The following is a 24,368-nucleotide window of genomic DNA, read 5'->3' as shown; positions in this document are numbered from 1 at the left end:
TAGACGGAGTGGGTGGCCTTGTTCGCCGTCGCCGCCCCATGCTTCGCATACAGAAGGTCGTCGTGCTGCTCGAAGAGCCTATCGCGGAGTGACTGCGACCCCTCCGGGTGGCTCCATGCTATATGGAGACCACGGATCCGGGTGGCTCCATGCCCCCGTTGCTCGCCGTCGCGAGAGCCGAGCTCATCCCGAGCACCTTGGCGGCCTCGCTGGACATTACGTCGAGCACGTCGGGGTCATCAGCGGGTATAGAGACCTGCGAGCCAAGGACAACAACGGGCTTGTCTCTCAGGCTCAGCTAGTGCCCCAGCCGGAGGGCATCACTGTCGGCGTCGGCGTCGGCGTCGGGGTCGGGCACCAGTCGGCACAGCTGTGGAGAGAGAGAGAGAGCGCGCCCGCGAGGTGGATCATGGACCATGGTGGTGTGGAGCATAACGTGTATGGAGCGGGGAGGCGTGGATGTGGTGCGTGAGCATGTGCAGAACACGGGAGCAGCTGGCGTCGACGCGGCTGCGGATGAGGCCGAGCTCGCGCGCGCCTTGGCGCAGAGGAGAAGAGAAGATGAGAGTAACGAATGGGTTGGTGTTCCAGAGGTGAGAGCCGATTTGCGTGTCAGGAGAGAGGAAGAAAAGGAGGAGCACTGGCACGCTATGTCTCTTCGCTCCGGGATTCCTGCGTGGCAAAGCCGTGTCGGCTGGCTTTAACACTATTTTGCTAGGACCCACATGCTTTGCATAAATGGAGAAAATGGCTTAAAAGTATTCTCCCTCGTCTGCTATGTTTTCGAATCTCAAAGAAATGAATGGCTATGACAACACCCACACCCATGCTTGTAAGCACAAATGTATTCCTATAAATATAAAACTGAAAAACATAGGGGTGTGTTAGAAATTACAAGAAAAAGACAAATATTGAGTGGTTGTGGACCATCTCGTAAAATATTATACCCTAGTACTCCCTCTGATCCATTCTACTTGTCTCTAATATAGATGTATCGAGAACCGAGGGAGTAATTTTTCAGAATGGGGAAAAGCTCTCCAGCATCAATTGATGCATATGACCTTCATTAACGTATTGATCATAGCACCCAATGATTGCTGCATGGATCAACCACTTAAACACTGATAACATAGCCATAGACTCAAACAGAATAAAAACTCAATTATACTAATAGCCCGCCATCCAAACCAACTGCACAAATCTCGAGCTACCATTTCCAACATGTTTCACCCAGAATCCATGTTATTCCTTAATTTGCTCCTCGTGCTAGAGACAATACCACATACGGATCCAGTGCGCAGCCACCGAAATAACATGTAAGAAAGAAGAAGCATCTAACTTGTTACGAATGTGATCATTCCTATTGTTCCATATTTCCCACAATAAAGCATGGGCTCCCACTCGAATATGAGCTTTATCCTTCTTATTCACCCATGCAACAAATGCCCGATCTAATTTGGTATAGTCAATATAAAAAGTCATATGAACAATACGCCAAACAATTTGTACAAGAGGACAACCAATGAATAAATGTCGTATTTTTTCATCTTTATCACGAAAACAACATCTCATATTACCCTTCCAATTTCTTATTACAAGGTTGTCTTTTGTTAAAATGACCTTACAGTGCAAAAAACCACATGAAAATCTTATTTTTTAAAGGGACTTTCATCTTCCAAATGTTGTTATATTGATATAACCGTGCCTCAACATATCTTATATTTAGATCTTATAAATACTAACTCTTTGTGACCAAAACAAACAATCTTTAGATCAGTTTTCTCCCTTTGTCTATCACTCTTCGATTTGTACTGCACGCTCGCTTGTTCTCGCCTATAGGTATATAAAATTATATATTGAGCCTAAGTTGTTATATTATTCTTACCGAAAATAGACACAGATCCTTACTCAACCCTCTTAATGCATGTATATTCTGGTGTCTTATTTCATGCTCTCGAAGCGCCTGCTCCCTTTATTTCAAAAAACTCAAAAACTGAGTTAAGAAAACATCAAGGAACAAAGTCTATGTAGGTATTAGAATTATTCTCGTGCTAACAAGTTTTTGTGGAAAAAATTATTGGTTTGTGGTCTAGGTAAAAGTTCATTAATTAAAATGCATTTCTCATCCGAATATGTTCAACAGCTATTTGGCCACTCCGTTGAGAGAACGTGGGAAGTACCCCTGGCCACCATATATACTCAGCAGCTGCTCGACACAACCGTCCCTGTAATATTGTATGAATGGATAGAGGTCGACGACAATGTTGCTTGTATCCTTCTCTTTGGCTGGAGAACACATGTTTGCATGCATGGCCATGGTGATCTAGGCAGCAAGCTATACTATCTTCTGGAGGGTGGTTTGGTTTACTATACATGAGTATGTGTTATCACCAGAATTTGACCAAGTCAGAGGTGGGCCGCGATCAAGAGGAACTTGAAGATATACATATAGAGGAGATATGTGAATCGGCCTTGTTTACCAAGTTTGGGCTAGTTAGCCCGTGTATCTTTATAGTAGGTTACGTAGAAGTTAGAGTTTATCTCGTGCACGGTTTGGTGCACGCCCACGTTAGAAAGTCCGCTGGACTATAAATATGTATCTAGGGTTTATGGAATAAACAACAACCAACGTTCACCACAAACCAATCTCGGCGCATCGCCAACCCCTTCGTCTCGAGGGTTTCTCCGGTAAGCACCATGCTGCCTAGATCGCATCTTGCGATCTAGGCAGCACGAGCCTGCCTACGTTGTTCATGCGTTGCTCGTACTGAACCCTTTTTTATGGCGAGCAACGTAGTTATCATAGATGTGTTAGGGTTAGCATTGTTCTTAGTATCATATGCTGTCGTAGTGCAACCCTTGCGCATCTAGCCGTCCTTGTACCTCATCATGGGTGCAGGGGCGGCACCCCGCTTGATCGTTATTTAGTAGATCTGATCCGTTACGGTTGCTCCTTGATTCATCAAGGATTAGTTTCATATCTGCAATAGTTAGGCCTTACAAAGGGTTGGAGGATCCAGCGGCGCGTGGGGTGTAGTTTGCTGGTCCTAGACAGGATGTTCCGAGGATCAACCTCGTGTTGGTTTTTAGGCCTTGTCTAGGTTTGGCTTACGATCACCGTACGCGAGCGCGAGGCCCAATCGTGAGTAGGATGATCCGATTATGCGGTGAAAACCCCAAATCGTCGTGGATCTCATATGCTTTATCTTGATCAAGCAGGACCACCATATATTCGGCCACCTTGGACGAATCATGGGTGGATCGGCTCCATGAGCCGATTCACAGGATAACCTGAGAGCCGATCGAGGCTCGTATTTAACGTGTACGTGTGTGCCCTGCAGGAAACTAAGCGAGGCATCATCCACACCTTCCTGACCAGGTATAGGTCAGGTGGCACGCCCTTGCAATTTGCATCGGCGCGCGGCCAGGAGGCTTTGCGGGCCATCGCTCTGAGGGACTGGGGCCAGCCGCAGCCCTAGTTGTTCCCGGCTCTACGGTGTTGACCAGTCACTGCCCGCCGGTGGGTTTCTGACGTCAACAGTATGCAGTTCAATCTGTCTGGTGTCTTGTGGTGGGCTGGTGTGTCTAGCAAGCCATTGCTGGGTTTTATATATAGCAACTCACACATGTAATTTATTTTAATTCAACATGGCCATGTGTGGAGCTGGAGCAGAGCTACTTAATAACGACTGAGTTCAGCCACTCCAGTCAGGTCAAACGTGTGAAGAAAGATCCAAAATAACTTGAAATAAATAAAGAACCATCTACTCACTGTTGTTCATTTAAACATTCGTATAAACATAGCCTTAATCACTCAAACTGATCATCTGGCAAGCTTGACCGACCATGTGTTATTTCATACTATTGTTCCATGTGCTTTAATAATTAAGCATACAATTGAAAAAAAATGCGGGTAACAATTTTCTTTATTACCCCCTCAAATAGTTTATATGGTACCATTTCTTCTTTGCCAATAGTTCCTTTCACAAACATAAGTTCATCAACAGATGTCTCAAACAAATTTGTCCAAAGATGTCAATCAACACAAAAGTTTGTCTCTTCATATTTATGGATTGTGGAATACGGTCACGTTGACGTGGCTGCCTGCAGCGGTCAAATAAAAATGAGCAGTAGTTGCACCTGCTTCAGTGGTGAACATTCTTTTTTTTTCTTGGTAATTCTATTTTTCCTGCATTTTCTTATCTCGTTCACACTATGACCGATAACCCATCAATGATGGTCTTTAATCACATAGGTATTTCTTGATGATTACTTATGTTAGTCTTTTATTTTATTTCTTTTTTGCTCCACTTGTTGTGGTTGTGTGTATTTGAGTTATGTAGAGACCGGATGTAAGGTTAAACCTTTTAAGTAATAAAATATCCTTTATAGAAAAGCCAGATGCCATGTACCATGCCTAGCCACACCTAGACCCAGTGGCGGAGCGTGAACAAAATGCAAGAGGGGGCGAATTTCACAGAAAACTACAAATAAGCAAAAAAAAAAAGGGGCAAGTGACAGATCATAAGTAACATATTATCAGATGGCAATGGCATGATGATATATATGACTATATGAGTATTTTGTTCACACAAATACTACAGACATGACTATTTAGAATATAACCTGGACATTGTGGCAAGAATTTTTGATGATCCAAAAGTAAAGACCGTGTATACTGAGCAAAAGACAACTAAACATGGCTGCATATACTAACCAAAAGGACACATATACTGACCGAAAGACAACTAGCTAGAGAAATGCTCTTCGGTTCTTCTTGGCTTTGAAATCAGCAATTATATCTTCATATGGAATTTTTGAAGCAATTTCCCGTTCTATTTGTAGCAGCATGCTATCTGCAAGAAAATCGTCTTCCATTCGGTTGCGCAGCCTTGATTTGATAATCTTCAAGCTAGAGAAAGCGCGCTCAGCGCTTGCTGTAGAAACCGGGAGAGTAACAAGCAATCGAAGCAACCGGTCAAGCCAATTATAGATTCTATCCCGTCCCGTCTCAACAAGGCATCGACATAAAGATGTAATGGTTGCAGGCTTCCTCAATTCTTCACTGTTTTTAGCATCCACAACAAATCGGTTCAATTGAAGCTCTAAACCATACCTCTCTTGTTGTGTAAAGTCAGCGGGATAATATTTCTCCACCATTTTACATAATTCTTTAGCACTGAAAGATGTAAATCCATGTCTAGGTATGAGTGTGACACTAATGGATAAAAGATCCATCACTTTCTCATTGAACCTGAGATTCAATTCAGTGAGTTGGCTGTCAATTGTTGCTCGATATATCTCGACTCGGAAATACCTTTCAGTAGTAAAATGATCAGGTTGACGACGGGCACGCCCACCACGCAAAATGTATGTTGCCTCCATGTCTGGAATATCCATGTCATGCTCCGCACAGAACTCAATAACCTTCAGAATAAAAACTTCCCATCCTTCATCTGATCTCATATCTTCTAGAAGAACTTTTGTGGAATGAACTAGACGAACTGCATTTACTATGTCTTGTGTTTTCTTCTGTAAAGCCTTTCCAAGATCTTCACTGGTTTCCAGTATTTCTCTCATCATGTATAGGATAAATACAAACTCAAAGGAGGTTAAGTAGGTGAAAGCGGTGTCTCCATCAGCCCGGTTTGCTCCTGCCGTTGAATCTGCAGCTAGTTTTTCTAAAACAAGTTTGACTGGATTAAACAAGTGCATAAGACTAGAAACAGAACCTAAATGGGAACCCCATCTAGTCTCTCCTGGTCGCTTCAATGAGCGAATCTGATTAGCTCCTTGACCTGTCTCAATCTGATCAATAGCTAGCAAACGTGCAATCTCATCCACTTGGGCATCATGCAACTCGTCATGTCGCTTTGAAGAGGAGTCAACTGTGTTTATAATAAAGAGAAGCTTCTGGAAAAACTGAGTGACAGGAACCACATCCTTTGCTGCACCAACAAGGGCAAGTTGTAATCGATGCGCATAGCAATGAACATAATATGCATAGGGGCAATCTTTAATAAAAAGAGCCTGCAACCCATTCAACTCCCCCTTCATATTGCTGGCCCCGTCGTACCCTTGGCCTCGCATATTCTGTACATCAAATCCATGCTTGGATAGTACTGAAGACAACTCCCTTTTTAGTGTATGTGATTTTGTGTTGGCCACATGTATGACATGAAAGAACCTTTCCTGTGAATAACCATCTTTATCAACAAACCTGAAAACTAGTGCCATCTGCTCTCTTTTGGAGACGTCACATGTTTCATCCACAAGAATAGAGTACTTGGAGTCTCCAATTTCTGCTCTAATATGCTCCCTGACTTTCATAGCATAAATTCCCAAGATCTCATTTTGTATTTCATGAGAATTGTACTTGCAAACTTGTGGAGCATTCCCATCGATTACAGCTGCAATATCAGGACAAAATTCTGCAAGAAGTTTCTGCATTTCAAGAAAGTTTCCTCTATTTCTTGACTCCGGTCTCTCATCATGGCCTCTTAAAGCACAAGACTGAAATGTGAGCCACTTAACACAAGCAATCGTCGTTTTCAGTCTTAAACGGTCCTTTTGTTTCCCCTCTTTGCTCTTCACCTCTAAAATATTTGCTAAATGATTTGGTTGATTCAATAAAGCTTGGCAATCTCTCACTGCATTGTTGTGTTGTGAGCAAGGATTTGATCCCATGTGAGTTAAAAATGCACACTTCTTTCCATCATGAACTTTCTTCCACCTATCAAAACCTTGTGTTGTGAAGACATCAAAGCCACCTCTCTTCTTTATATTTTTGCTGAAAATGAAGCAAAACAGACAATATGCACAGCCACTACTCTCTGAATACTCTAGCCATGATGGGAAATGACTGAAATAGCTGTACTGAAAACGCCTTTTTTGCCCTTGTATTCCGGTAGCTTTATATTTCTTGAGTTTAGGCTGCATAGGACCCAACCTCAAGTATGCTCTCCGCACATCATCTCTCTGGTTCGGAGGGTATTGCCAGATTTGTGGACGCAATGCGGGATCTCTCTCCAGAAAATCAATTCCGCGAAATATCACTTGTCCGGTTGCTTGTTGCTCTTCTTCTTCTTGACTACTAGGATTTTCTTGCTCTTCTTCATCTTGCATCGCTTCTTCATCTTGCATCTGATTTTGTTGTCCATCTTCACCTTGTGTTTGATTTACAAACACCACCAATGCCAGATCATTAGGAGCTGCTGTATGTTCTTCAACTTCTTCATCTCGTTTTCTTTTAAAAAACGATTGCATTTTCTGTTGCTTCCCCATTGCTACATAAATAAGAAATTTCATTGAATCAATTTTTCCATCAAGTAGTCAAACAAGTTCAGTGTAATGGACATCTAAATTTACCAGTCATAATAGTACTGAAAGATCAGAATACTCAAAATTCAGAAATCGCAAACACTTATATCAATTGCCTACAGGGCTACAGATTACAGAAATAATTGTAATTTAGAAACATTAGAACGGGATGATCTTAACCTGGGCGTGGGAGGCAGGGTGCTGGCCGAGTGGCCGGTGGAGAAGAGACTGGACGGCCGCCGGCCGCCGGTTGCCGATCGGAGTGGGGCGCCGTCCCGCCGGGCGGAGCAGCAGCCGCATCAGGGTCGTGGAGAAGGCCAGAAGGAGAAGGGCACGGACGGATTGAAGAGGAGTGTCGTCGGGCGAAAATTGAGGCAATCGAATCAAACCGTGAGACCTATCGATCTGCTGCCAAGGTCGCCATGAAGACTGCACGATCGCAGGAGACCAGAGGCGTACGCGAGAGAGACGGAGGTTCCTGGGACTTGCGACTGGGGGAGAAAAGGAAGGCTGCGACTTGGGCTGATCTGTTCTTGGGCTGGGCCAAAGTGCTAACTAATACATAGTAAAAAAAATTGCAGTTCGTAAAGGGGGGGTCGTAGCCCAGTTTCATCTCTACGATGCTCCGCCCGTGCCTAGACCGGCGGTTGTTACTATTCTAGGATACCTAGACTAGTTTCGTGGGTCAACGCTATTGTATATACAACACACTTTATCCTCACTATGCACCTCCGGGGCCAACTTTCCGATTGGTCACCCACCCTCAAATTACATTAGGCCAAACAAGCTTAGTATACAGGTTCTTTGGAGATGAGCTCCCTGCAAGAAGATACATCTTATTGAAACGAGTATTCTATCAATCTTATTAAATTCTAAGTTAGGATATCACATACCGGAACGAGGGAAGACCTAGTATGGCACTGGATCGATGCGTTGTCATGGCACAATAGATAGTGCCTCCTTATCCCACGTCACCTAGTTGGGTACTAGCGAATGGACCCCGGCCAACCATTGGTTCCTCGGTTTTTTCCACACTACTGACATGCTTTGTCATCTCATTGATATTACGTAAATCCTTTGTCAATAAAATACATATTGTAGCAAAGGATTTCATATGAGATGCACGATGTTTGTCATGACTCCTCCAGCCTCGGCCATGTGTGTCACATGCTCCGTTTCCGAGATTCTGCAGAATTAGTATTAGGAGTTAGATTACGCCAGTAACGTGATTGATGTGTGCTTTGTGTGAGAGATAGTTGACTTCATTAGGGAGTAGATCGGAGGGCAAGTCCTGGCGGTGTGTACGCGTTCTTCCGTCGGTATGTCTGCGCCCATCTGCTAGTCTACTCCGCTCGGCATCTCCGTCCTTATAAATACTAACTCTTGGTGTCTCCCAAACAATCCATCTTACACCATTCTTCTCCTTCTATTCCATCGCTCTTCCATTGTACCGCGCTCGCTTCTTCTCGCCTATAGGTATATATTTTTCCATTTTGTCTTCGTCTTGCCTCGCTAGTATCCTTTCTTTGATTCTATATTGAGACTAATGCATGTATACTCTGGTCCATTAATTTCACTGAAAATTGATACAGATTCTTACTGGACCCTCTTAATGCATGTATACTTTGGTCTCTTATTCCGTGCTCCTTTATTTCAGAAAATTCAAAAACTGAGTTAAAAAACATTCAAATTTCCGTTAAAAATGTTAGGTGCAGATTAAAATCTGAAAACAAACTTGAGCCATTTGTGTGAGAGGTCGTTTTGGATTCTTTTAGTCTAAATACGGGACTCGCATGCTTTTGTATGTGTTTAGTGGTGCAAATGAGCTGATTGCTATTTGCATTATGTTTGTTCTATCTCTACTACATTTCTCATCCGTCTATGTTGAGCAGCTATTCCGTCACTCCGTTCAGAGACCATGGCAAGCACCCTGGCCACCATGGGCGAGATCAGGCGTCTGCAGCGCGCAGACGGGCCTGCGGCCGTGCTAGCCATCGGCACAGCGAATCCGCCGAACTGCGTGTCCCAGGACGAGTACCCGGACTTCTACTTCCGAGTCACCAAGAGCGAACACCTCACGGACCTCAAACACAAACTTAAGACAATGTGTAAGCACAGAGCTCGCAAACATGCTAATTTCAATACCCAATTGCCTATATGATGATGTGATCTAATATACTCGATCGGGATGTGTGTGTGTATCCTCATCAGGCCAAAATACCAGCACGGAGAAGCGTTTCTTTCATCACACCGAGGAGCTGCTCAACGCCCATCCCCACTTCCTCGATCGCGGACAGCCGTCCCTCGACGATCGGTTGGAGATTGCAGCTGCCGCTGCTCCAGAGCTCGCCGCATCAGCTGCGGCGAAGGCCATAGCAGAGTGGGGCCGCCCGGCCACCGACATCACCCACCTCATCGTCAGCACCAACTCTGGCGCGCACGCCCCGGGCGCCGACCTCCGCCTAGCTTCTCTCCTCGGTCTCCGCGCGTCCGTCCAGCGCACGATGCTCCACCTCAACGGCTGCTCCGCCGGCTCGGCTTCGCTGCGCCTCGCCAAGGACCTCGCGGAGAACAACCGTGGCGCGCGCGTCCTGGTGGCCTGCGTCGAGCTCACCATCGTCGCCTTCCGTGGCCCGGAGGACGCCTGCCCCCACACCCTTATCGGCCAGGCGACGTTTGGCGACGGCGCAGGCGCGGTCGTCGTCGGCGCTGATGCCGTGGAACCCGTCGAACGTCCGCTCTTCGAGATGGTATCCGCTTCGCAGACTGTGGTTCCAGGCACCGACCATGTCCTCACCATGCGGCTCACGGAAGGGGGCCTCGACGGGCACCTCCTCACCAGGGAGCTGATACCCATAGCGGCTGAAAACATCGAGCTGTGCCTGTCGGGCGCGTTCGGGCAGATTGGAGTTGGCGTTGAATGGAACGACCTCTTCTGGGCGGTCCACCCCGGCATGCGTGCAATCCTGGACCACATCGACAGGGCTCTTGCGTTGGAACCGGGGAAGCTGGCAGCGAGCAGGACTGTGCTAAGAGAGTACGGCAACATGCTTGGCGCCACGCTGATCTTCGTGCTCGATGAGCAACGGCGCCGAATGGAGGAGGACGGAGAAGGGGGCGAGTGGGGTGTCATGATGGGATTTGGACTGGGGTTCACTATTGAGACCATGGTGCTGCATGCTACTAGCAACCTCAAGAAAAATTAACGCTTGTTTCAGATATACAAAGCTACTCCTTTCAAACTTAATTTGAAAAATATGTAATAAGGTATAGTTAATCACGAGCCTGTGTCCGCCTTAGGTCTCTTCAGTCCATTTGCAGTGGTGTTTCAGAACAACTGAGATGCCAAACTCGGATACGAATACTTTGTTCCGTTGAAGATTTTACATTGTCATCCAAAGTTCTCTTCTTTTTGGATAAGAGGTCATGCGCCTCGATGTTAAATTAATAATGTATGCAACGGCGAAGAAGATACAAGGAGCTAAACATAGCTTACAAAATAGAACTACACCGAACAGGTATAACGTACAAAGAGTTACAATAGAAAGTGCGAAGCCGATAAAAACTACTCAGAAAAAAGAGCAAACGCTCCCGAGAGCACAGGAGAACCGACGAACACTGCGTGCAAATCGAGACGACTCCACCGGTGCGGACAACGCCGCCACTAGAGGCCGACCACCACCAAGAACCGATCACCGCCATCCACTTCTTCGCAGTCATATGCTCATGGGCTATGTGATGGCTCCATCATCTGCCCTGATCCCCACATCGCCGTCACCCCTGCTGGCGGGATGCAACATCAGCCAAATCCGACGCATCAGCACTGGACACAACATGACCAGGCCATCCTATCCGGCTTCGTTTCCACGATGACTGAAAGTTTCCTTGGCATGAACATGGTTGCCGGTACTTCACGCGAAGCTTGGGAGACCCTGAATGGAGATTTTGCCTCCACATCTATTGCTTGGTCCTCTTCTAGTCGAAGCAAATGACAGAGCTAAAAAAGAAGACCAAGACTATTAACACCCTACTTCCATTTTATGAAGGCGCTCTCCGACTCGTTAACTAGCATCGGGATGCCTCTCCGTGACGAGGACCTTATATTGTACATCCTCGCCAGTCTTGACGACGACTATCATTCTCTCTTTGAGGTGATCACTTCTCACACCACCCCCATGCTGATATGCAACATCTTCTCGTAACTCAGCACAAGCCCTCTCAGCGCCGCACCAGTGGCATCCATAACTACGTTGTAGCGCATGCCGCTTCTCACACCACACTAGTGGAAAACAGGCCTAATGTCGCGGGCCGTAAGACCCTTTTATCGCGGGCGGCCAGCCGCGACAACAGGGGCGCGATAAAAGGCCCAACCTTTTGTCGCGGGTCGCTTACCACCTGCGACATAAGGTCCACCACGTGGCAGCCGCGGGGCACGCAGGGGACACCCCCTTTTGTCGCGGGTGGTAATACACAAGCAATATAATAATAATGAAACTTCATTATGTGTAAGATAAGAAATCACATGGTCGTCACGTCCTATTTTACATATGATGCAACACGTCTCTCTTATACTTCTCTTGGAAAACTCCATGCAATCTAGAATTAAGAATAAACAGAGTATAGTCTTTGATACTTTTATATGATGTTTGAATAACAAATATGCTACCTTGATCAAACAAGATTATCTTAAATGTCATTACATTATTATAACATATGCATTCACTTCCAAAAGGAAGCGGTAGTACCATCAGCAAGGTTCCAACGGACGTGTACCTGGTGCTGGTAGCGGTTGCGGTACTACCGCAACCAGCACCGGTACTACTTGTTAAGCATAGAAACCATGTTTCCCATTGTCTTTTCAAGACCTCTTCAACCATGTTGACTCGCGACACACACACAAAATCAGAAATCCTATCAACTACTGCGGGCACGTCGCGGTGAGCACGTTCTTTCCACCTCACCAACTCTTTTCATCGTCGACGTGCACAACTAACTTCATTGTCCCTTCATATCGTAGGATGACCCAAAGGACACGGTGTATCGGAATGTGCCCATTACAAACTACGACGAGATGTATGACATCTTCTCCTTCGGCCTCGCCACTGGCAAGGATGCCGTGGGATCAAAGTGCTTCAAGCGGTTCAACCACAACTTTCTAGGCGTTGGCAATGATGGGAGCAACACTGAAGCCTCAGATTGCCATGAAAACTTGTCAATAATCGGTGTAAGGCCTTGAAAACAAGATAATACAGCGTTACACTAGTCTTTTTTTTGGTTCGGCTTTGATTTGTATTGCTTGTAGTTAAACCGAAACATAATCTGCTCCTGTTGATTTAATTTGAATGGTTTGAGTTTACCGGAGTCAAGAACAAATAGTGTATTTATCTTATCACTTGTTCACCCCTTATATTAATTAGGCATGTACTTCCCTTTTGAAGGATGTTTTCTTTATTAACTATACTTGCTTTTCTCCCCAGTTAATTTGGTACTAAATGCGTTGGTGCGTCCATGGTTTGAGAGCAAGAACAATAAGGTAGCCGATTGTTGGCTATAGTACTATACCATGTCACCTAAAGACTTCTATATGTACAATAAACTGGCTATTAGATTAGCTTTAGTGAATACTTAAATGTTTTATTGCTTGTAATGTGTGCTTACATGCAAGACTTACTTAGATTTGTATTTAATGCTTGTAGCCGGCTGTAGCATTTTTTGTAAGCTGCAAGTGGGCTATAGCTTCTTGATTCTTGTCTAGCAGCCGGCTACACATGAAGAGCCCGCTCCACTCTCTTTCCTCTCTTTCTCTCACTTTCACCTAGGATTTTGATGACATGGACTTGCTTATAGCCTGCTGAGTAGTGTTAAGATTCATGCACTAGCCACTTGAACCAAAAGTCCGAACTGATGGAAAGGGCTAGGCAATCTACTTATACACTTCACAACACCCCCACTCGCGTGTGACGGGAGAAGAGAAAGTCAACACGTGAAAGAAGAAGAGCACACTGAAGGACATCAGCGGTGGCTAAAGAGGGGGGCAACAACAATTTTTAGGCTTAATTGCGAAAACCGGGGCAACAACAATTTTTAGGCTTAATTGCGAAAACCATGTGAAAGCCAGGATTTGAACTCGAGACCTGGGGCTCTGATAACATGTTAAGATTCATGCACTAGCCACTTGAACCAAAAGTCCGAACTAATGAAAAGGGCTAGGCAATCTACTTATACACTTCACAACAAGTAGGAACTATTGTACATGCTCTCAAAGGCGACGCTTAGGCCTCAAGGCGCCGGCCCTCTTCTTCGGAAAACCGACTGCTTTAGGCAGCTAGGCATCGCTTAGGCGTCATCTAAGATGCTTTAATGCCTTCAAAACCATGGGCGCGTCTGCTAGTTACTCCCAAAATTTCTCCTCCAAGTCGGATTGTCATGTTGCTGGTAGAGTTGGAAGATACATATCATTTTGATCCCAATTATTTCTTGCCGCCATGTACTTGTTTTGATGCCCCAGTATGTGAGTTTGTAATTGGAGGCGGAAGGTGGATATCAGAGTTGAGTACAGTAAGGATGTTGTATAATTGGACATGTCACGTAGATGCTGTTTTTCCTTACTCCTAGTTGATTCCAGCGAAGAAACTCCCAGTATTCATCGGTTTAGTACATGAGCATGCAGTTGGGCAGAGAGAAATTAAGAAAGAAATTGATGGAGTAGCCCCGTGGTGTATGTAGGTAATGCGTCGTGATATAGTACAGTACTACAGTAGTAGCTGGCTGGTTTTGTGTAATTAAGGTGAATCTCGCTCTAACTATCAATTGGATTGGATGGGTCGTTCATGAAAATGAAGGGAGCAAGTCTAGAAAAGAGTAAAGTTTAACGTAATTTCTCTCTCAGTTTATTTGGCGAGCACAGTGTACCTAAGTCATCAATTTGATCTATATAATATATATTATATAACATAAAAACTATACCATTAGGAAGTATAAAACCTAATGTTTTTAATGATATATTTTTGTAATATATATCTTATGTTAAGTTGGTCAAATTGACGACCTAGGGTACGCGTAGGACTAGTAAACTAAAACGGAGGGAGTACTACTAGTAGCTGAGCTCCGTTGGTGGAGCGAGGCGTGGGATTTAATCAACGCTCACACATTCTTTAAAGAAGTCGATGGATTAATGAAGGCATGGCACCGGTGAATGAGCTGGCAATGGGCGGTGGATTTCCCGAAGGAGGCACGGACGCGTGGATGCGGAATGCTAGTCGGTCGAAACGAGCCTCGATCGGCTGTAACATGAATAACAAAGAGTTACAATAGAAAGCGCGAAGCCGCAGGAACAACCATTATAAAAACTACTCCGGAGAAGAGCCTCCGCGCGTCTGTCCAGCGCACGATGCTCCACCTCAATGGCTGCTCCGCCGGTTCGGCTTCGCTGCACCTCGCCAAGGACCTCGCGGAGAATAACCGTGGTGCGCGCATGCTGGTGGCCTGCATCGAGCTCACCATCGTCGCCTTCGTGGCCCGAAGGACGCCTACCCCCACACCCTTATCGGCCAGGCGATGTTTGGCGACAGCGCAGGCGCGGTCGTCGTCGGCGCTGACGCCATGGTACCCGTCGAACGTCCGCTCTTCGAGCTGGTATCCGCGTCGCAGACCGTGGTTCCGGGCACCGACCATGTCCTCACCATGCGGCTCACAGAAGGGGGCCTCGACGGGCACCTCCTCACCAGGGAGCTGATACCCATAGCGGCTGAAAACATCGAGTTGTGCCTGTCCGGCGCGTTCGGGCAGCTTGGGGTTGGCGTTGAATGGAACGACCTCTTCCGGGCAGTTCACATGGGCATGCGTGCAATCCTGGACCACATCGACATGGCTCTTGCGTTGGAACCATGGAAGTTGGCAGCGAGCAGGACTGTGCTAAGAGAGTACGGCAACATGCTTGGTGCCATGGTGATCTTCGTGCTCGATGAGCAATAACGCCGAATCGAGGAGGACGGAGAAGGGGGCGAGTGGGGTGTCATGATGGGATTTGGACCGGGGTTCACTATTGAGATCATGGTGTTCCATGCTACCAGCAACCTCAAGAAAAATTAAAGCTTGTTTCAGATATACAAAGCTACTCCTTTCAAACTTCTCTTGGAAAACTCCATGCAATCTAGAATTAAGAATAAACAGAGTATAGTTTTTGGTACTTTGATATGATGTTTGAATAACAAATATGCTACCTTGATCAAACAAAATTATCTTAGATGTCACTACATAATTATAACATATGCATTCACTTCCAAAAGGGAGCGGTAGTACCGTCAGCAAGGTTCCAGCGGACGTGTACCTAGTGCTGTTTGACAAGGGATTAACTTGTCAATGCCTATGGATTGTAGGCTAGGGTTTAGTTAGAAGTAGAGGGCAAGTAGATCTCGAAGGTTTCAGCCGAAAAGTACTCGACGATTATGAAAACTAGGGTTTGCAGACAATGATTCGATTGATTCTTCGTCCCTCGACTCCCCCTTTATATAGGAGGTGGAGTCGAAGGATTCGTGTTGTACAAGTTTACAGAGTTCGGGACGGTTTCTAACTCATCCCGCCAGATTACAAGTAACACTTCCTATTACAACTCTATTTCTTCCTTAAACGCATCTTGGGCTCCCGAATCTTCTTATTCTTCGGGTAGTGGGCCTTCAATAAACCCCGGGTACTATATTCGGCAGGCCCATTTGGGATGCCTATGTCAGTAGCCCCCGAGATTTTGCTTGAATTGTAAAGTCAGGGAAAATCTCCACTGTTTATTTTTACCCGAAAGCCTTAACTTTCTATATTTCTTCTCATAAAATTCTATATTGTACAGGGATATTGGTAATTGGGGCTAGTTCATCTGACGGATCAGGTACTAGTTAACTGCTCTAGTGGCAATCCGCAAAAACCTACTTCAAAATCACGTCCCTGGACATGATCTCGGGATACTGGTGTAAACTTCGACAGGTGCCGCTTAAGGTCTTACCATTCTGTCGAGTCCCAGTCAAATTTATCGGGTACCTAACGCGTCCGTTAGGATTTTTCTTCGTATCTGTTGATACGGATAAAAGTAGCAGAGCGCAGTCTTTGGCGATGCCACGCCCAGCAGAATGGATTCTGGGGTCTTACCTTCGCAAATTTGCGGCATTCAGAAATTGATCGCAACTTTGGCGTTCTGAGAATATATTGTCGAGTGCTTTTCCGGCTGTTGGAATGGCACATTTTATTGAGTCAAATATGACTTATATTGTTCTCCCGATGGGAGTATATGTAGAGTTAATTATAACTCGAAATATACTCTCTTGCTCTTCTATTTTTCCTTTGTTAATTTCATCGGGCACGCGAACAGCGTTCCCGATGGGAGTAGCCCCCGAGGCTACAGCCAAGAACTTGTGCTTGGTTGTAGGCTCAACATTTTATTCCACCTTGTCGCTATTTTGTCATTATTTCGCAATATGAACTCTTTCCTCTTCTTCTTCTTCTCTCTCTTTATTTTTATATTTCTCGGGTGCGCGAACAGCGCTCCCGATGGGAGTAGCCCCCGAGGCTACAGCCAAGAACTTGTGCTTGGTTGTAGGCTCAACATTTTCTATATTGTCATACTCGAAATTTTACTTTTTGTCGGAGTAGCCCTCGAGCATTTGGGCAAAAACTTGTATTTGATCAAAGGCTCCCGAAGTATTGAATATTTCATCCTGTCGCCAATCTCTGAATACTTCCTTGTCGACATTCTTCACTTAATCAAATTTACTTCATCCTTGACAAGTAGTCGTGAATTTTCTGTCCTGTGGGTCCATTGCTTCCACCACGTTGACACGTCGTGCAAGTGGGGGACACACGTCCTCCGCTTTTTCTGGCGCACGTACGGTAACGCCTATCTCAGTAAAAATACTTTTTTGCCCTTGTATCTAGAAGATCTATTCTCACCCCACGATTTTTTCATCCAACGGTGCACTTTGCTTCACCCGATTCTTATATAAACCCTTCTTCAACCTCCGTTCATCCCCTTGCTTGCGCCGCTCGTACATTCCTCTTCGCAAAACTTCTCCTGCGCCCAAATCTCTCCGAGCTTCCGCATTCACGAACATTGCTTTGCCCATTGCCGTTGATGCCACCGCGCACGCGACTCACTCGCCACAGCACTCCCGAATCCAAGATGGCCACCGAAGATCTTGAGTGGGAGAGATCCAAAATCTCCAACCAGGACATCAACACGCTGAAAAGGCTTGGCCTCATGAAGAAGGAGGACGCCATCCGCTTCCCCAGCGAAGAAAGCTACCCCAACCCTCCAATGGAGTATCGGGTTAGTTTTGTTGATCATCTCATCCGTGGCCTCTCTACCCCAATTCATGATTTTCTCCGCGGTCTTCTCTTTGTTTATGGGATTCAGCTGCACCAACTGACTCCCAATTCCATCCTCCACATTTCTATTTTTATCACCCTTTGCGAATGCTTCCTCGGAGTCCCTCCTAATTGGGCTCTGTGGAAGCGTATTTTCTGCCTCCGCCGCAATGGCTCTCACAACGTCACCTATAACATAGGTGGCGTTGTTATCTGTGTCCGCACTGATGTCGATTACTTCGACGTCAAGTTTCCTGACTCTGTCCAAGGATGGCGCAAGAGATGGCTCTACATTCACGAAGAAAGCGCCAACTCCGTTGAACACAACATAGTTCCTTTCGACGGAAACGCAAAAATCCAACGCCGCTACTCCTGGGACGCTGAACCTTCCGAAGAAGAGAAGAAGGCGACAGAAGCTCTTATGTCTCGTATTCATCAGCTCCAAAATACTCGAGGCAAAGAGTTATCTGGTGTCCAAATCACTGCCTATTTTCTTAGGATTAGAGTGCAGCCTCTGCAGGCTCGCAAAAATCCCCTTTGGACATATTCTGGTGCCAATGACGCCAATAGGCTCTCCAATGATCTTCCTGTGAAGGACTTGGAGAAGCTTATTCGAAAAATTACCTCGCTGAGCAAGAGGGATCCTATTCCTTCTTCTTGTCGCGTGGAACCCTACAGTTCCACCAATCCTCTCCCCGAGGTATGTTGTCTTCTCGAATTTTTACCTTGTTCCGAATTTTGGCTGCATCTCATTACATTGATATTTCTTTATTTTTCCCTTTATCGCTATTTTCTTGCAGAATCACCCTACTATGACTTCCCTTCCTCCTCTTCCTGAGGATGGAGAAGTCGAAGAAATGGGCATTATTACTGACGATAATCAAGAAGCTCCATCCTTTGTGAATGACCCCGTGGATTCTCGAAAATCTGCGGGATCTTCCGAGGACACGACGTCAGTCCAATCTCCTCCTCCCGCTGTTTCCCCAAAAAGGAAAAGGAGCAGGAATGATATCGAAGATTCCGGCACATCCAAAGCCGAAGAAGTTGCTCCTTCCCATCCGAAGGCGGCTTATGATCCTTATTTTGCATCCCTCGTCAGCTCGTAAGTTACCTTGATTCTCTTTTTCTTGTAGTCGAAGTTTTTCCTTGTCTTGCTTTTTATGTTATTGATCCTTACTCGCAGTGATGACGAGGAAGAAGTACCTCCTCGTGACGTAGCTCCTCGGACGAGCACGTCACATACTTTAGTTATTTCGGAGAAGCCCGTTGAAGGAGAAGAAACCTCGCCTCCTCAACGAAACGTCGTCACCACTACTCCACCATCAAGCCCCCTTGCCCCTTCACCAAAAAGGGCAAGGGTTGAAAAGATTGTTGAACCTGCCGCGCAATTGAGCAGTTCGTCGACTCTGCTCTTAGATGATGTAAGCTTTATCGACATCTATATTTTCTTTATTTTATCTTTTCGCATCTTCACTATGTTTCTCCCGCCAATGTTTTGACTCTACTCTTTTGTTATTGATCAGCCAATGATCAAAGAGCTTCTTCGCATCGGGTCCCAATTTATTGGGTACCGTGAATATGCCGCCAGAGCTGAAGGTAACCACTTTTGTGCTTACTATTTTTCCTTGACTTTTTTTTTTTTGTTGCTTGTCGCCATTTTTGATCTTTCTTCTCTTTCTTTTTCATACTTCGACAGAGAAACTTGCAGAGGCCAACGAACGTGCCAACGCACTTGCTAAAAAACTCGAGCAAAGTGAGGCGGCTCGCGAGAAAGTTGAACTTGCTGCTAGTGAAGCCAAGGCCGAGGCTGATGAAGCCAAGGTGAAAGCTGCTAGTGTTGAAGCGTTGCAGAAAAGTCTCACAGATGCTGAATCTGCCTTGAATGAGCAGAAAACTGCACAAGCTGCACGTGAGCAAGATATCATCAAGCGCTTGAAGTCGCAAAGTCGACGTACGCTAAGTAATATCATCCATCCCTTCTGTTTTATTGTACGTCCTGTTTCTTGGTTTTCGACTAATGTTCGGTCTCATGTGGCAGCCCAAACAGACCAAGATTTTGACTTGGAAAATCCCGTCAAGGACCCTCTTCTTGACGCACTTTCTCTTCTGGAATTTCATGGGCGTGAAATTCGCGAAGGCGTGGCCAATGCCAGTGCAAGTTTATCGGCATTGTTCCCATATTTCTTCCCGAAGAAAGAGGAGCCTGCGACTTTCCTCAGCCTCGCCAAGATGTTTAATACCTCGGAGGACCTTGGACTCAAGGTGCGCCAAGAAAATATGAAGGTTGCTGTTGAGAGCACTGTCGCGTTGGTTGCTGACAGTGGACAGGCCATTGACTGGATGAAAGTTGGCGACACCGAGCAGATTGAGCAATCAAGATGGCGGTCGCTGATGAAGGCAGCTAAGCCCAACACGAAGAAAATCCTGGCCTATCTTGGGATAAAACCAACGTCGACTCCTAGTTCGTCAAGGCCAGAGGTCTAGTTGCATGCCTCTGTTTTTCTTTCTGTGTCTTTTGCTCTTGTCGCCAAAGTAGTCTTTTGGCGACATGCATTTCCTTAGCTCCACTGTATTGCCCTTGTAATTATTCTCAAGAGATTAATGAAGAACTCTATCTTTGCCTGTCATTTGATGTTGTCCTGTTGAAATTTCAGTTGATATTTGATAACTATACTCCGACCTCCACTCCTTCCAACGTTTCGCCTATTTCCCATGCGAAGAGGACTGTTACTGATAGTGCACCTGTCGACGATACCTTGTCGCAAGAATTGGGTGAACTTCAGCAACAACTTCAGTATGCGAAGAAGCAAACACTTGTGATGATGGAGCAATCCCGTAAATCATCTGAGGCCGAAAAAGTTGCCATTCAACAAGCTCGCGAGGCTGTGGCTGCTACAGAGATTGCTGCTTCCGAGGCTGAAAAGGCGACTACTCGAGAAAATTTCATGCTCGAATTAATGAATGAAGCCAGTGCAGATATGTCGGGTATGTTTGTTTCATCCTCTGATATCTTTCATCTTCATGCTATTGTCTCTTAAAGGTTTCCACTTCGTTGTTTTGATAGGTGCCTTTATTGATGCTGCTGCCGAGGAAGAGAGGGTCAATGCTAGGACGACCCTCCTTGTTAATCTTTCCCTGGACCATGGTTCTTTGTTTTGGGCTACCCCAGAGAGGACCCGCCAAATTGTCATATTTCAAGATCGCACCTCTCAAACTCGCGATTTCCTTGACTTCTGTACCAAGACCTTGTCCATGGTTTACAATTCCATGTTCCCTCGGAACGTCCAACCAAAAACTCTCCCTGAATTGATGGAAAGATTCAAGGATGCTCGCAGTATCCATGATTTTGTCAAAGCTCAACTGGTAGCTGGCGCCAGATTTGCTCTTATCATGCTCCAGATCTGCCACTCGAAGCTGGACCTTTCCCAGGTTGTCGAGAAGGTTCACCAAAAGGTAAAACGTCGGAGAGTTGGTGTTGACAGGATTAACACTAAGGTTACGCCTATAGCCGAAGAAATGATTGAGGACCTGCTTCGGATGGATGCCGACTTTTTTGCCGATGGCCATTATGCCGATTTTCTTGGTGCTGCTCCTGAGGAGAACAGAGTTACTCTTGATGACATACTGAATCAAGACTAGTTTCTTCTTGTAGATATTTTTTCTTTGTAATCCGTGACTATATTGTAAAGCAACCATTGTATTTCTATGTTTGTCTAGCCCCCGAGTGTTTCAGTGACTCTTTACTATATTTGTATGCTTGCGAGGTTGTGAACCAAGGCATTTATATGTTTAAGGCGAATATGAGCCCCCGAGCTTTTTTATTGAGTACTATTTTGTATTTTTATTGTCTCACGAGGTATTTGAATACCAAGGCAAGGTTTTTCTTTTGTCGATGAACTATATTGAAATTCGTCAGAGCAAAGACTTTAGTCATGTCGATGAAGGAGAAAAATGATATAGCCACTATCTTTATTATATTGCAGCACCGCGAGCCCGCCTCATTAAAAACCTTCTCCGGCCCCACTCGGTGCCCCGAAAAAGGAAAAGAGTGCGTCTGAAAACTCGCGGGCGTTTCAGTACATTGAAGTTTACAAGGACTATATTTTGACTCTAGGCGTAGAACCGCCTAAGTTGCGCCACGTTCCAGGGGTTTGGCTCCTCCACCCCTGTCTTCTTGTCCTTTATCCTGTATGCTCCTCCTCCGATTACTTCCGTGACAATGTAAGGGCCAAGCCATGGTGACTCGAGTTTTTCATGACTTTTTTGTGTGAGCCGAAGAACTAGGTCGCCCACCTGAAAAGATCTTGGCCGCAAACGTCGACTGTGGTAATTCTTTAAGTCCTGCTGATATTTGGTTACCCGAGACAGTACTTCATCTCGAGCTTCATCAAGTGCGTCGACATCATCTTCTAGCGCTTTTCTCGACGTCTCTTCGTCGTACTCCGCGACACGTGGAGAGTTGTGCTCTATCTCGATTGGCAATACTGCTTCTGCTCCATGAACCAAGAAAAACGGAGTTTCCTGTGTCGCTGTATTTGGTGTTGTTCGGATGCTCCACAGCACACTTGGTAGTTCTTCAGGCCAGGTGTGTCGAGCTTTTTCTAGTGGTCCTAACAAGCGCTTCTTGATGCCATTGCAGATGATGCCATTGGCTTTTTCGACTTGCCCGTTGGTTTGGGGATGTGCAACTGACGCAAAGTTCAGCTTGATACCCACCTCTTCGCAATAGTCTTTGAATTCATTGGATGTGAAGTTACTACCGTTGTCTGTGACGATGCTGTGGGGCACTCCGAACCTGAAGACGAGGCCTTTCACGAACTTTACTGCGGATGCTCCATCTGGTGAGTTTATCGGCTTCGCTTCTATCCACTTTGTGAACTTGTCGACAGCTACTAGCATATACTCTTTTCCTCCTGGCCAGGATTTGTGTAACTTGCCTACCATATCAAGGCCCCATTGAGCAAAGGGCCATGACAATGGTATTGGTGCTAGCTCTGCTGCTGGAGAGTGAGGTTTTGCGGCAAACCTTTGACACGCGTCGCAAGTTCTTACTATGTCCTTGGCGTCCTCAATTGCTGTCAACCAGTAAAATCCTGCCCGAAAAACCTTGGCTGCGATAGCTCTACTACTTGCGTGGTGGCCACATATTCCTTCGTGTACGTCCTTTAGAATTATTCTTCCTTCTTCGGGTGTGACGCATCTTTGCAAGACGCCTGAAATACTTCGCTTATACAATTCTCCCTTGACCACCGTAAAAGCTTTGGAGCGTCGAATTACTCGCCTTGCCTCGACTGGATCGTCAGGTATTTCTTTCCTCAGGATGTATGATATGTACGGCTGCATCCATGGTATCTGTATCACCATGACCAAGTCCTGATCTTCTTCTTCGTCCTCTTGCTTTTCCTTGGCAGCCCCCGAGGGTTTCTTCTCCTTCTTTTTTGATTTTCTCGACTCAGTGGACCTCTCTGTTATTTCCTCCCAGAATACACCTGGTGGGACTGCAAGGCACTGCGACCCGATGTTTGCAAGAACGTCGGCTTCGTCGTTGCTCAATCTACTAATATGATTTACTTCGCATCCATCGAACAACTTCTCGAGCTCATTGTACACCTCCTTGTATGCCATCATGCTATCATTGACTGCATCACATTGGTTCATAACTTGCTGAGCTACCAACTGTGAGTCGCCAAAGATTTTTAATCGAGTTGCTCCGCAGGCTTTCGCCATCTTCATCCCATGTATGAGAGCCTCATATTCTGCTTCATTGTTAGATGCGTTAGGAAACGTCATCCGAAGGATGTACTTCAACTTGTCGCCTTCAGGTGATATGAGTACTACTCCTGCGCCAGCCCCTTCTAGTCTTTTGGACCCGTCGAAGTTCATGGTCCAAGTTCTCGACAAATCTGGAGGTCCTGTATTTTGTAACTCCATCCACTCCGCGATGAAGTCTGGCAGTATTTGCGACTTTATTGCTTTTCTTTTTTCATACGTGATGTCCCGAGGGGAAAGTTCTATTCCCCAAAGGGAGACACGACCCGTAGCTTCTGGGTTGTTCAGTATATTTGATAAGGGAGCTTCATTGACCACTATGATCGGGTGTGCCGAAAAATAGTGGCGCAATTTTCGTGCTGTCGTGAATACTCCATATGCTAGCTTTTGATACTGAGGGTACCTTTGTTTTGAGGGCGACAAGACTTCGCTCACGAAATATACTGGCCGCTGCACTCCATGGATCTTCCCCTCTTCTTCTCTTTCGACAACTAACACCGTGCTAACCACTTGGGGTGTGGCTGCAATATACAACAGGAGAGGTTCCTTTTCCTTTGGAGCCACCAGGATTGGTGGTGTCGAGATTTTTCGCTTCAAATCCTCGAAAGCTCTGTCGGCCTCTTCGTTCCACTGGAATTTATCTCCTTGTTTTATCAGCGCATAAAATGGTAATGCTTTTTCTCCTAACCTGGCGACGAACCTGCTCAAGGCTGCGACTCGCCCAGTTAGCTGCTGTATTTCTTTCAACTTTGTTGGCTTTCTCATTGTTACTATGGCTTGTATTTTATCGGGATTTGCTTCAATCCCTCTTGCTGAAACTAGAAACCCCAGAAGTTCTCCTGCTGGGACGCCAAAAGAACACTTCATCGGGTTCAGTTTGAGGCAGAATTTGTCGAGGTTGTCAAAAGTTTCTTTGAGATCCTCGATCA

General features: G+C 45.8%; 3 protein-coding genes and 1 pseudogene across 3 annotated transcripts; 3 read left to right on the top strand and 1 right to left on the bottom strand.

Annotated features, from left to right (window-relative positions):
* Nucleotides 1-4,520: 4,520 nt before the first annotated feature.
* On the bottom strand, nt 4,521-7,794 carry LOC127333263 (uncharacterized). The gene is made up of 2 exons (XM_051359636.2): nt 7,501-7,794; nt 4,521-7,286 (listed from the first exon to the last, which is right to left on the bottom strand). The coding sequence occupies exon 2, from the start codon at nt 7,282-7,284 to the stop codon at nt 4,753-4,755; it is 2,532 nt and encodes an 843-aa protein (XP_051215596.1). The 5' UTR covers nt 7,285-7,286; nt 7,501-7,794; the 3' UTR covers nt 4,521-4,752.
* Nucleotides 7,795-8,738: 944 nt separating this feature from the next.
* Nucleotides 8,739-10,626, top strand: LOC127330127 (bisdemethoxycurcumin synthase). Its single transcript, XM_051356452.2, has 3 exons — nt 8,739-8,796; nt 9,213-9,428; nt 9,532-10,626. The coding sequence occupies exons 2-3, from the start codon at nt 9,239-9,241 to the stop codon at nt 10,524-10,526; spliced, it is 1,185 nt and encodes a 394-aa protein (XP_051212412.1). The 5' UTR covers nt 8,739-8,796; nt 9,213-9,238; the 3' UTR covers nt 10,527-10,626.
* Nucleotides 10,627-12,391: 1,765 nt separating this feature from the next.
* LOC127328722 (chalcone synthase-like) lies at nt 12,392-15,411 on the top strand (annotated as a pseudogene).
* A 1,953-nt stretch (nt 15,412-17,364) lies between these two features.
* Nucleotides 17,365-20,263, top strand: LOC127333258 (uncharacterized). Its single transcript, XM_051359624.2, has 6 exons — nt 17,365-18,370; nt 18,471-18,772; nt 18,854-19,091; nt 19,194-19,266; nt 19,367-19,630; nt 19,709-20,263. The coding sequence occupies exons 1-6, from the start codon at nt 17,438-17,440 to the stop codon at nt 20,152-20,154; spliced, it is 2,256 nt and encodes a 751-aa protein (XP_051215584.1). The 5' UTR covers nt 17,365-17,437; the 3' UTR covers nt 20,155-20,263.
* The last annotated feature ends 4,105 nt before the right edge of the window (nt 20,264-24,368 follow it).

This window comes from Lolium perenne, chromosome 2 (genome assembly GCF_019359855.2).
Source record: "Lolium perenne isolate Kyuss_39 chromosome 2, Kyuss_2.0, whole genome shotgun sequence".
Lineage (NCBI taxonomy): Eukaryota > Viridiplantae > Streptophyta > Magnoliopsida > Poales > Poaceae > Lolium > Lolium perenne.
The sequence above is the reverse complement of the archived record's forward strand: the minus strand, read 5'-3'. Positions and strand labels throughout refer to the sequence as shown.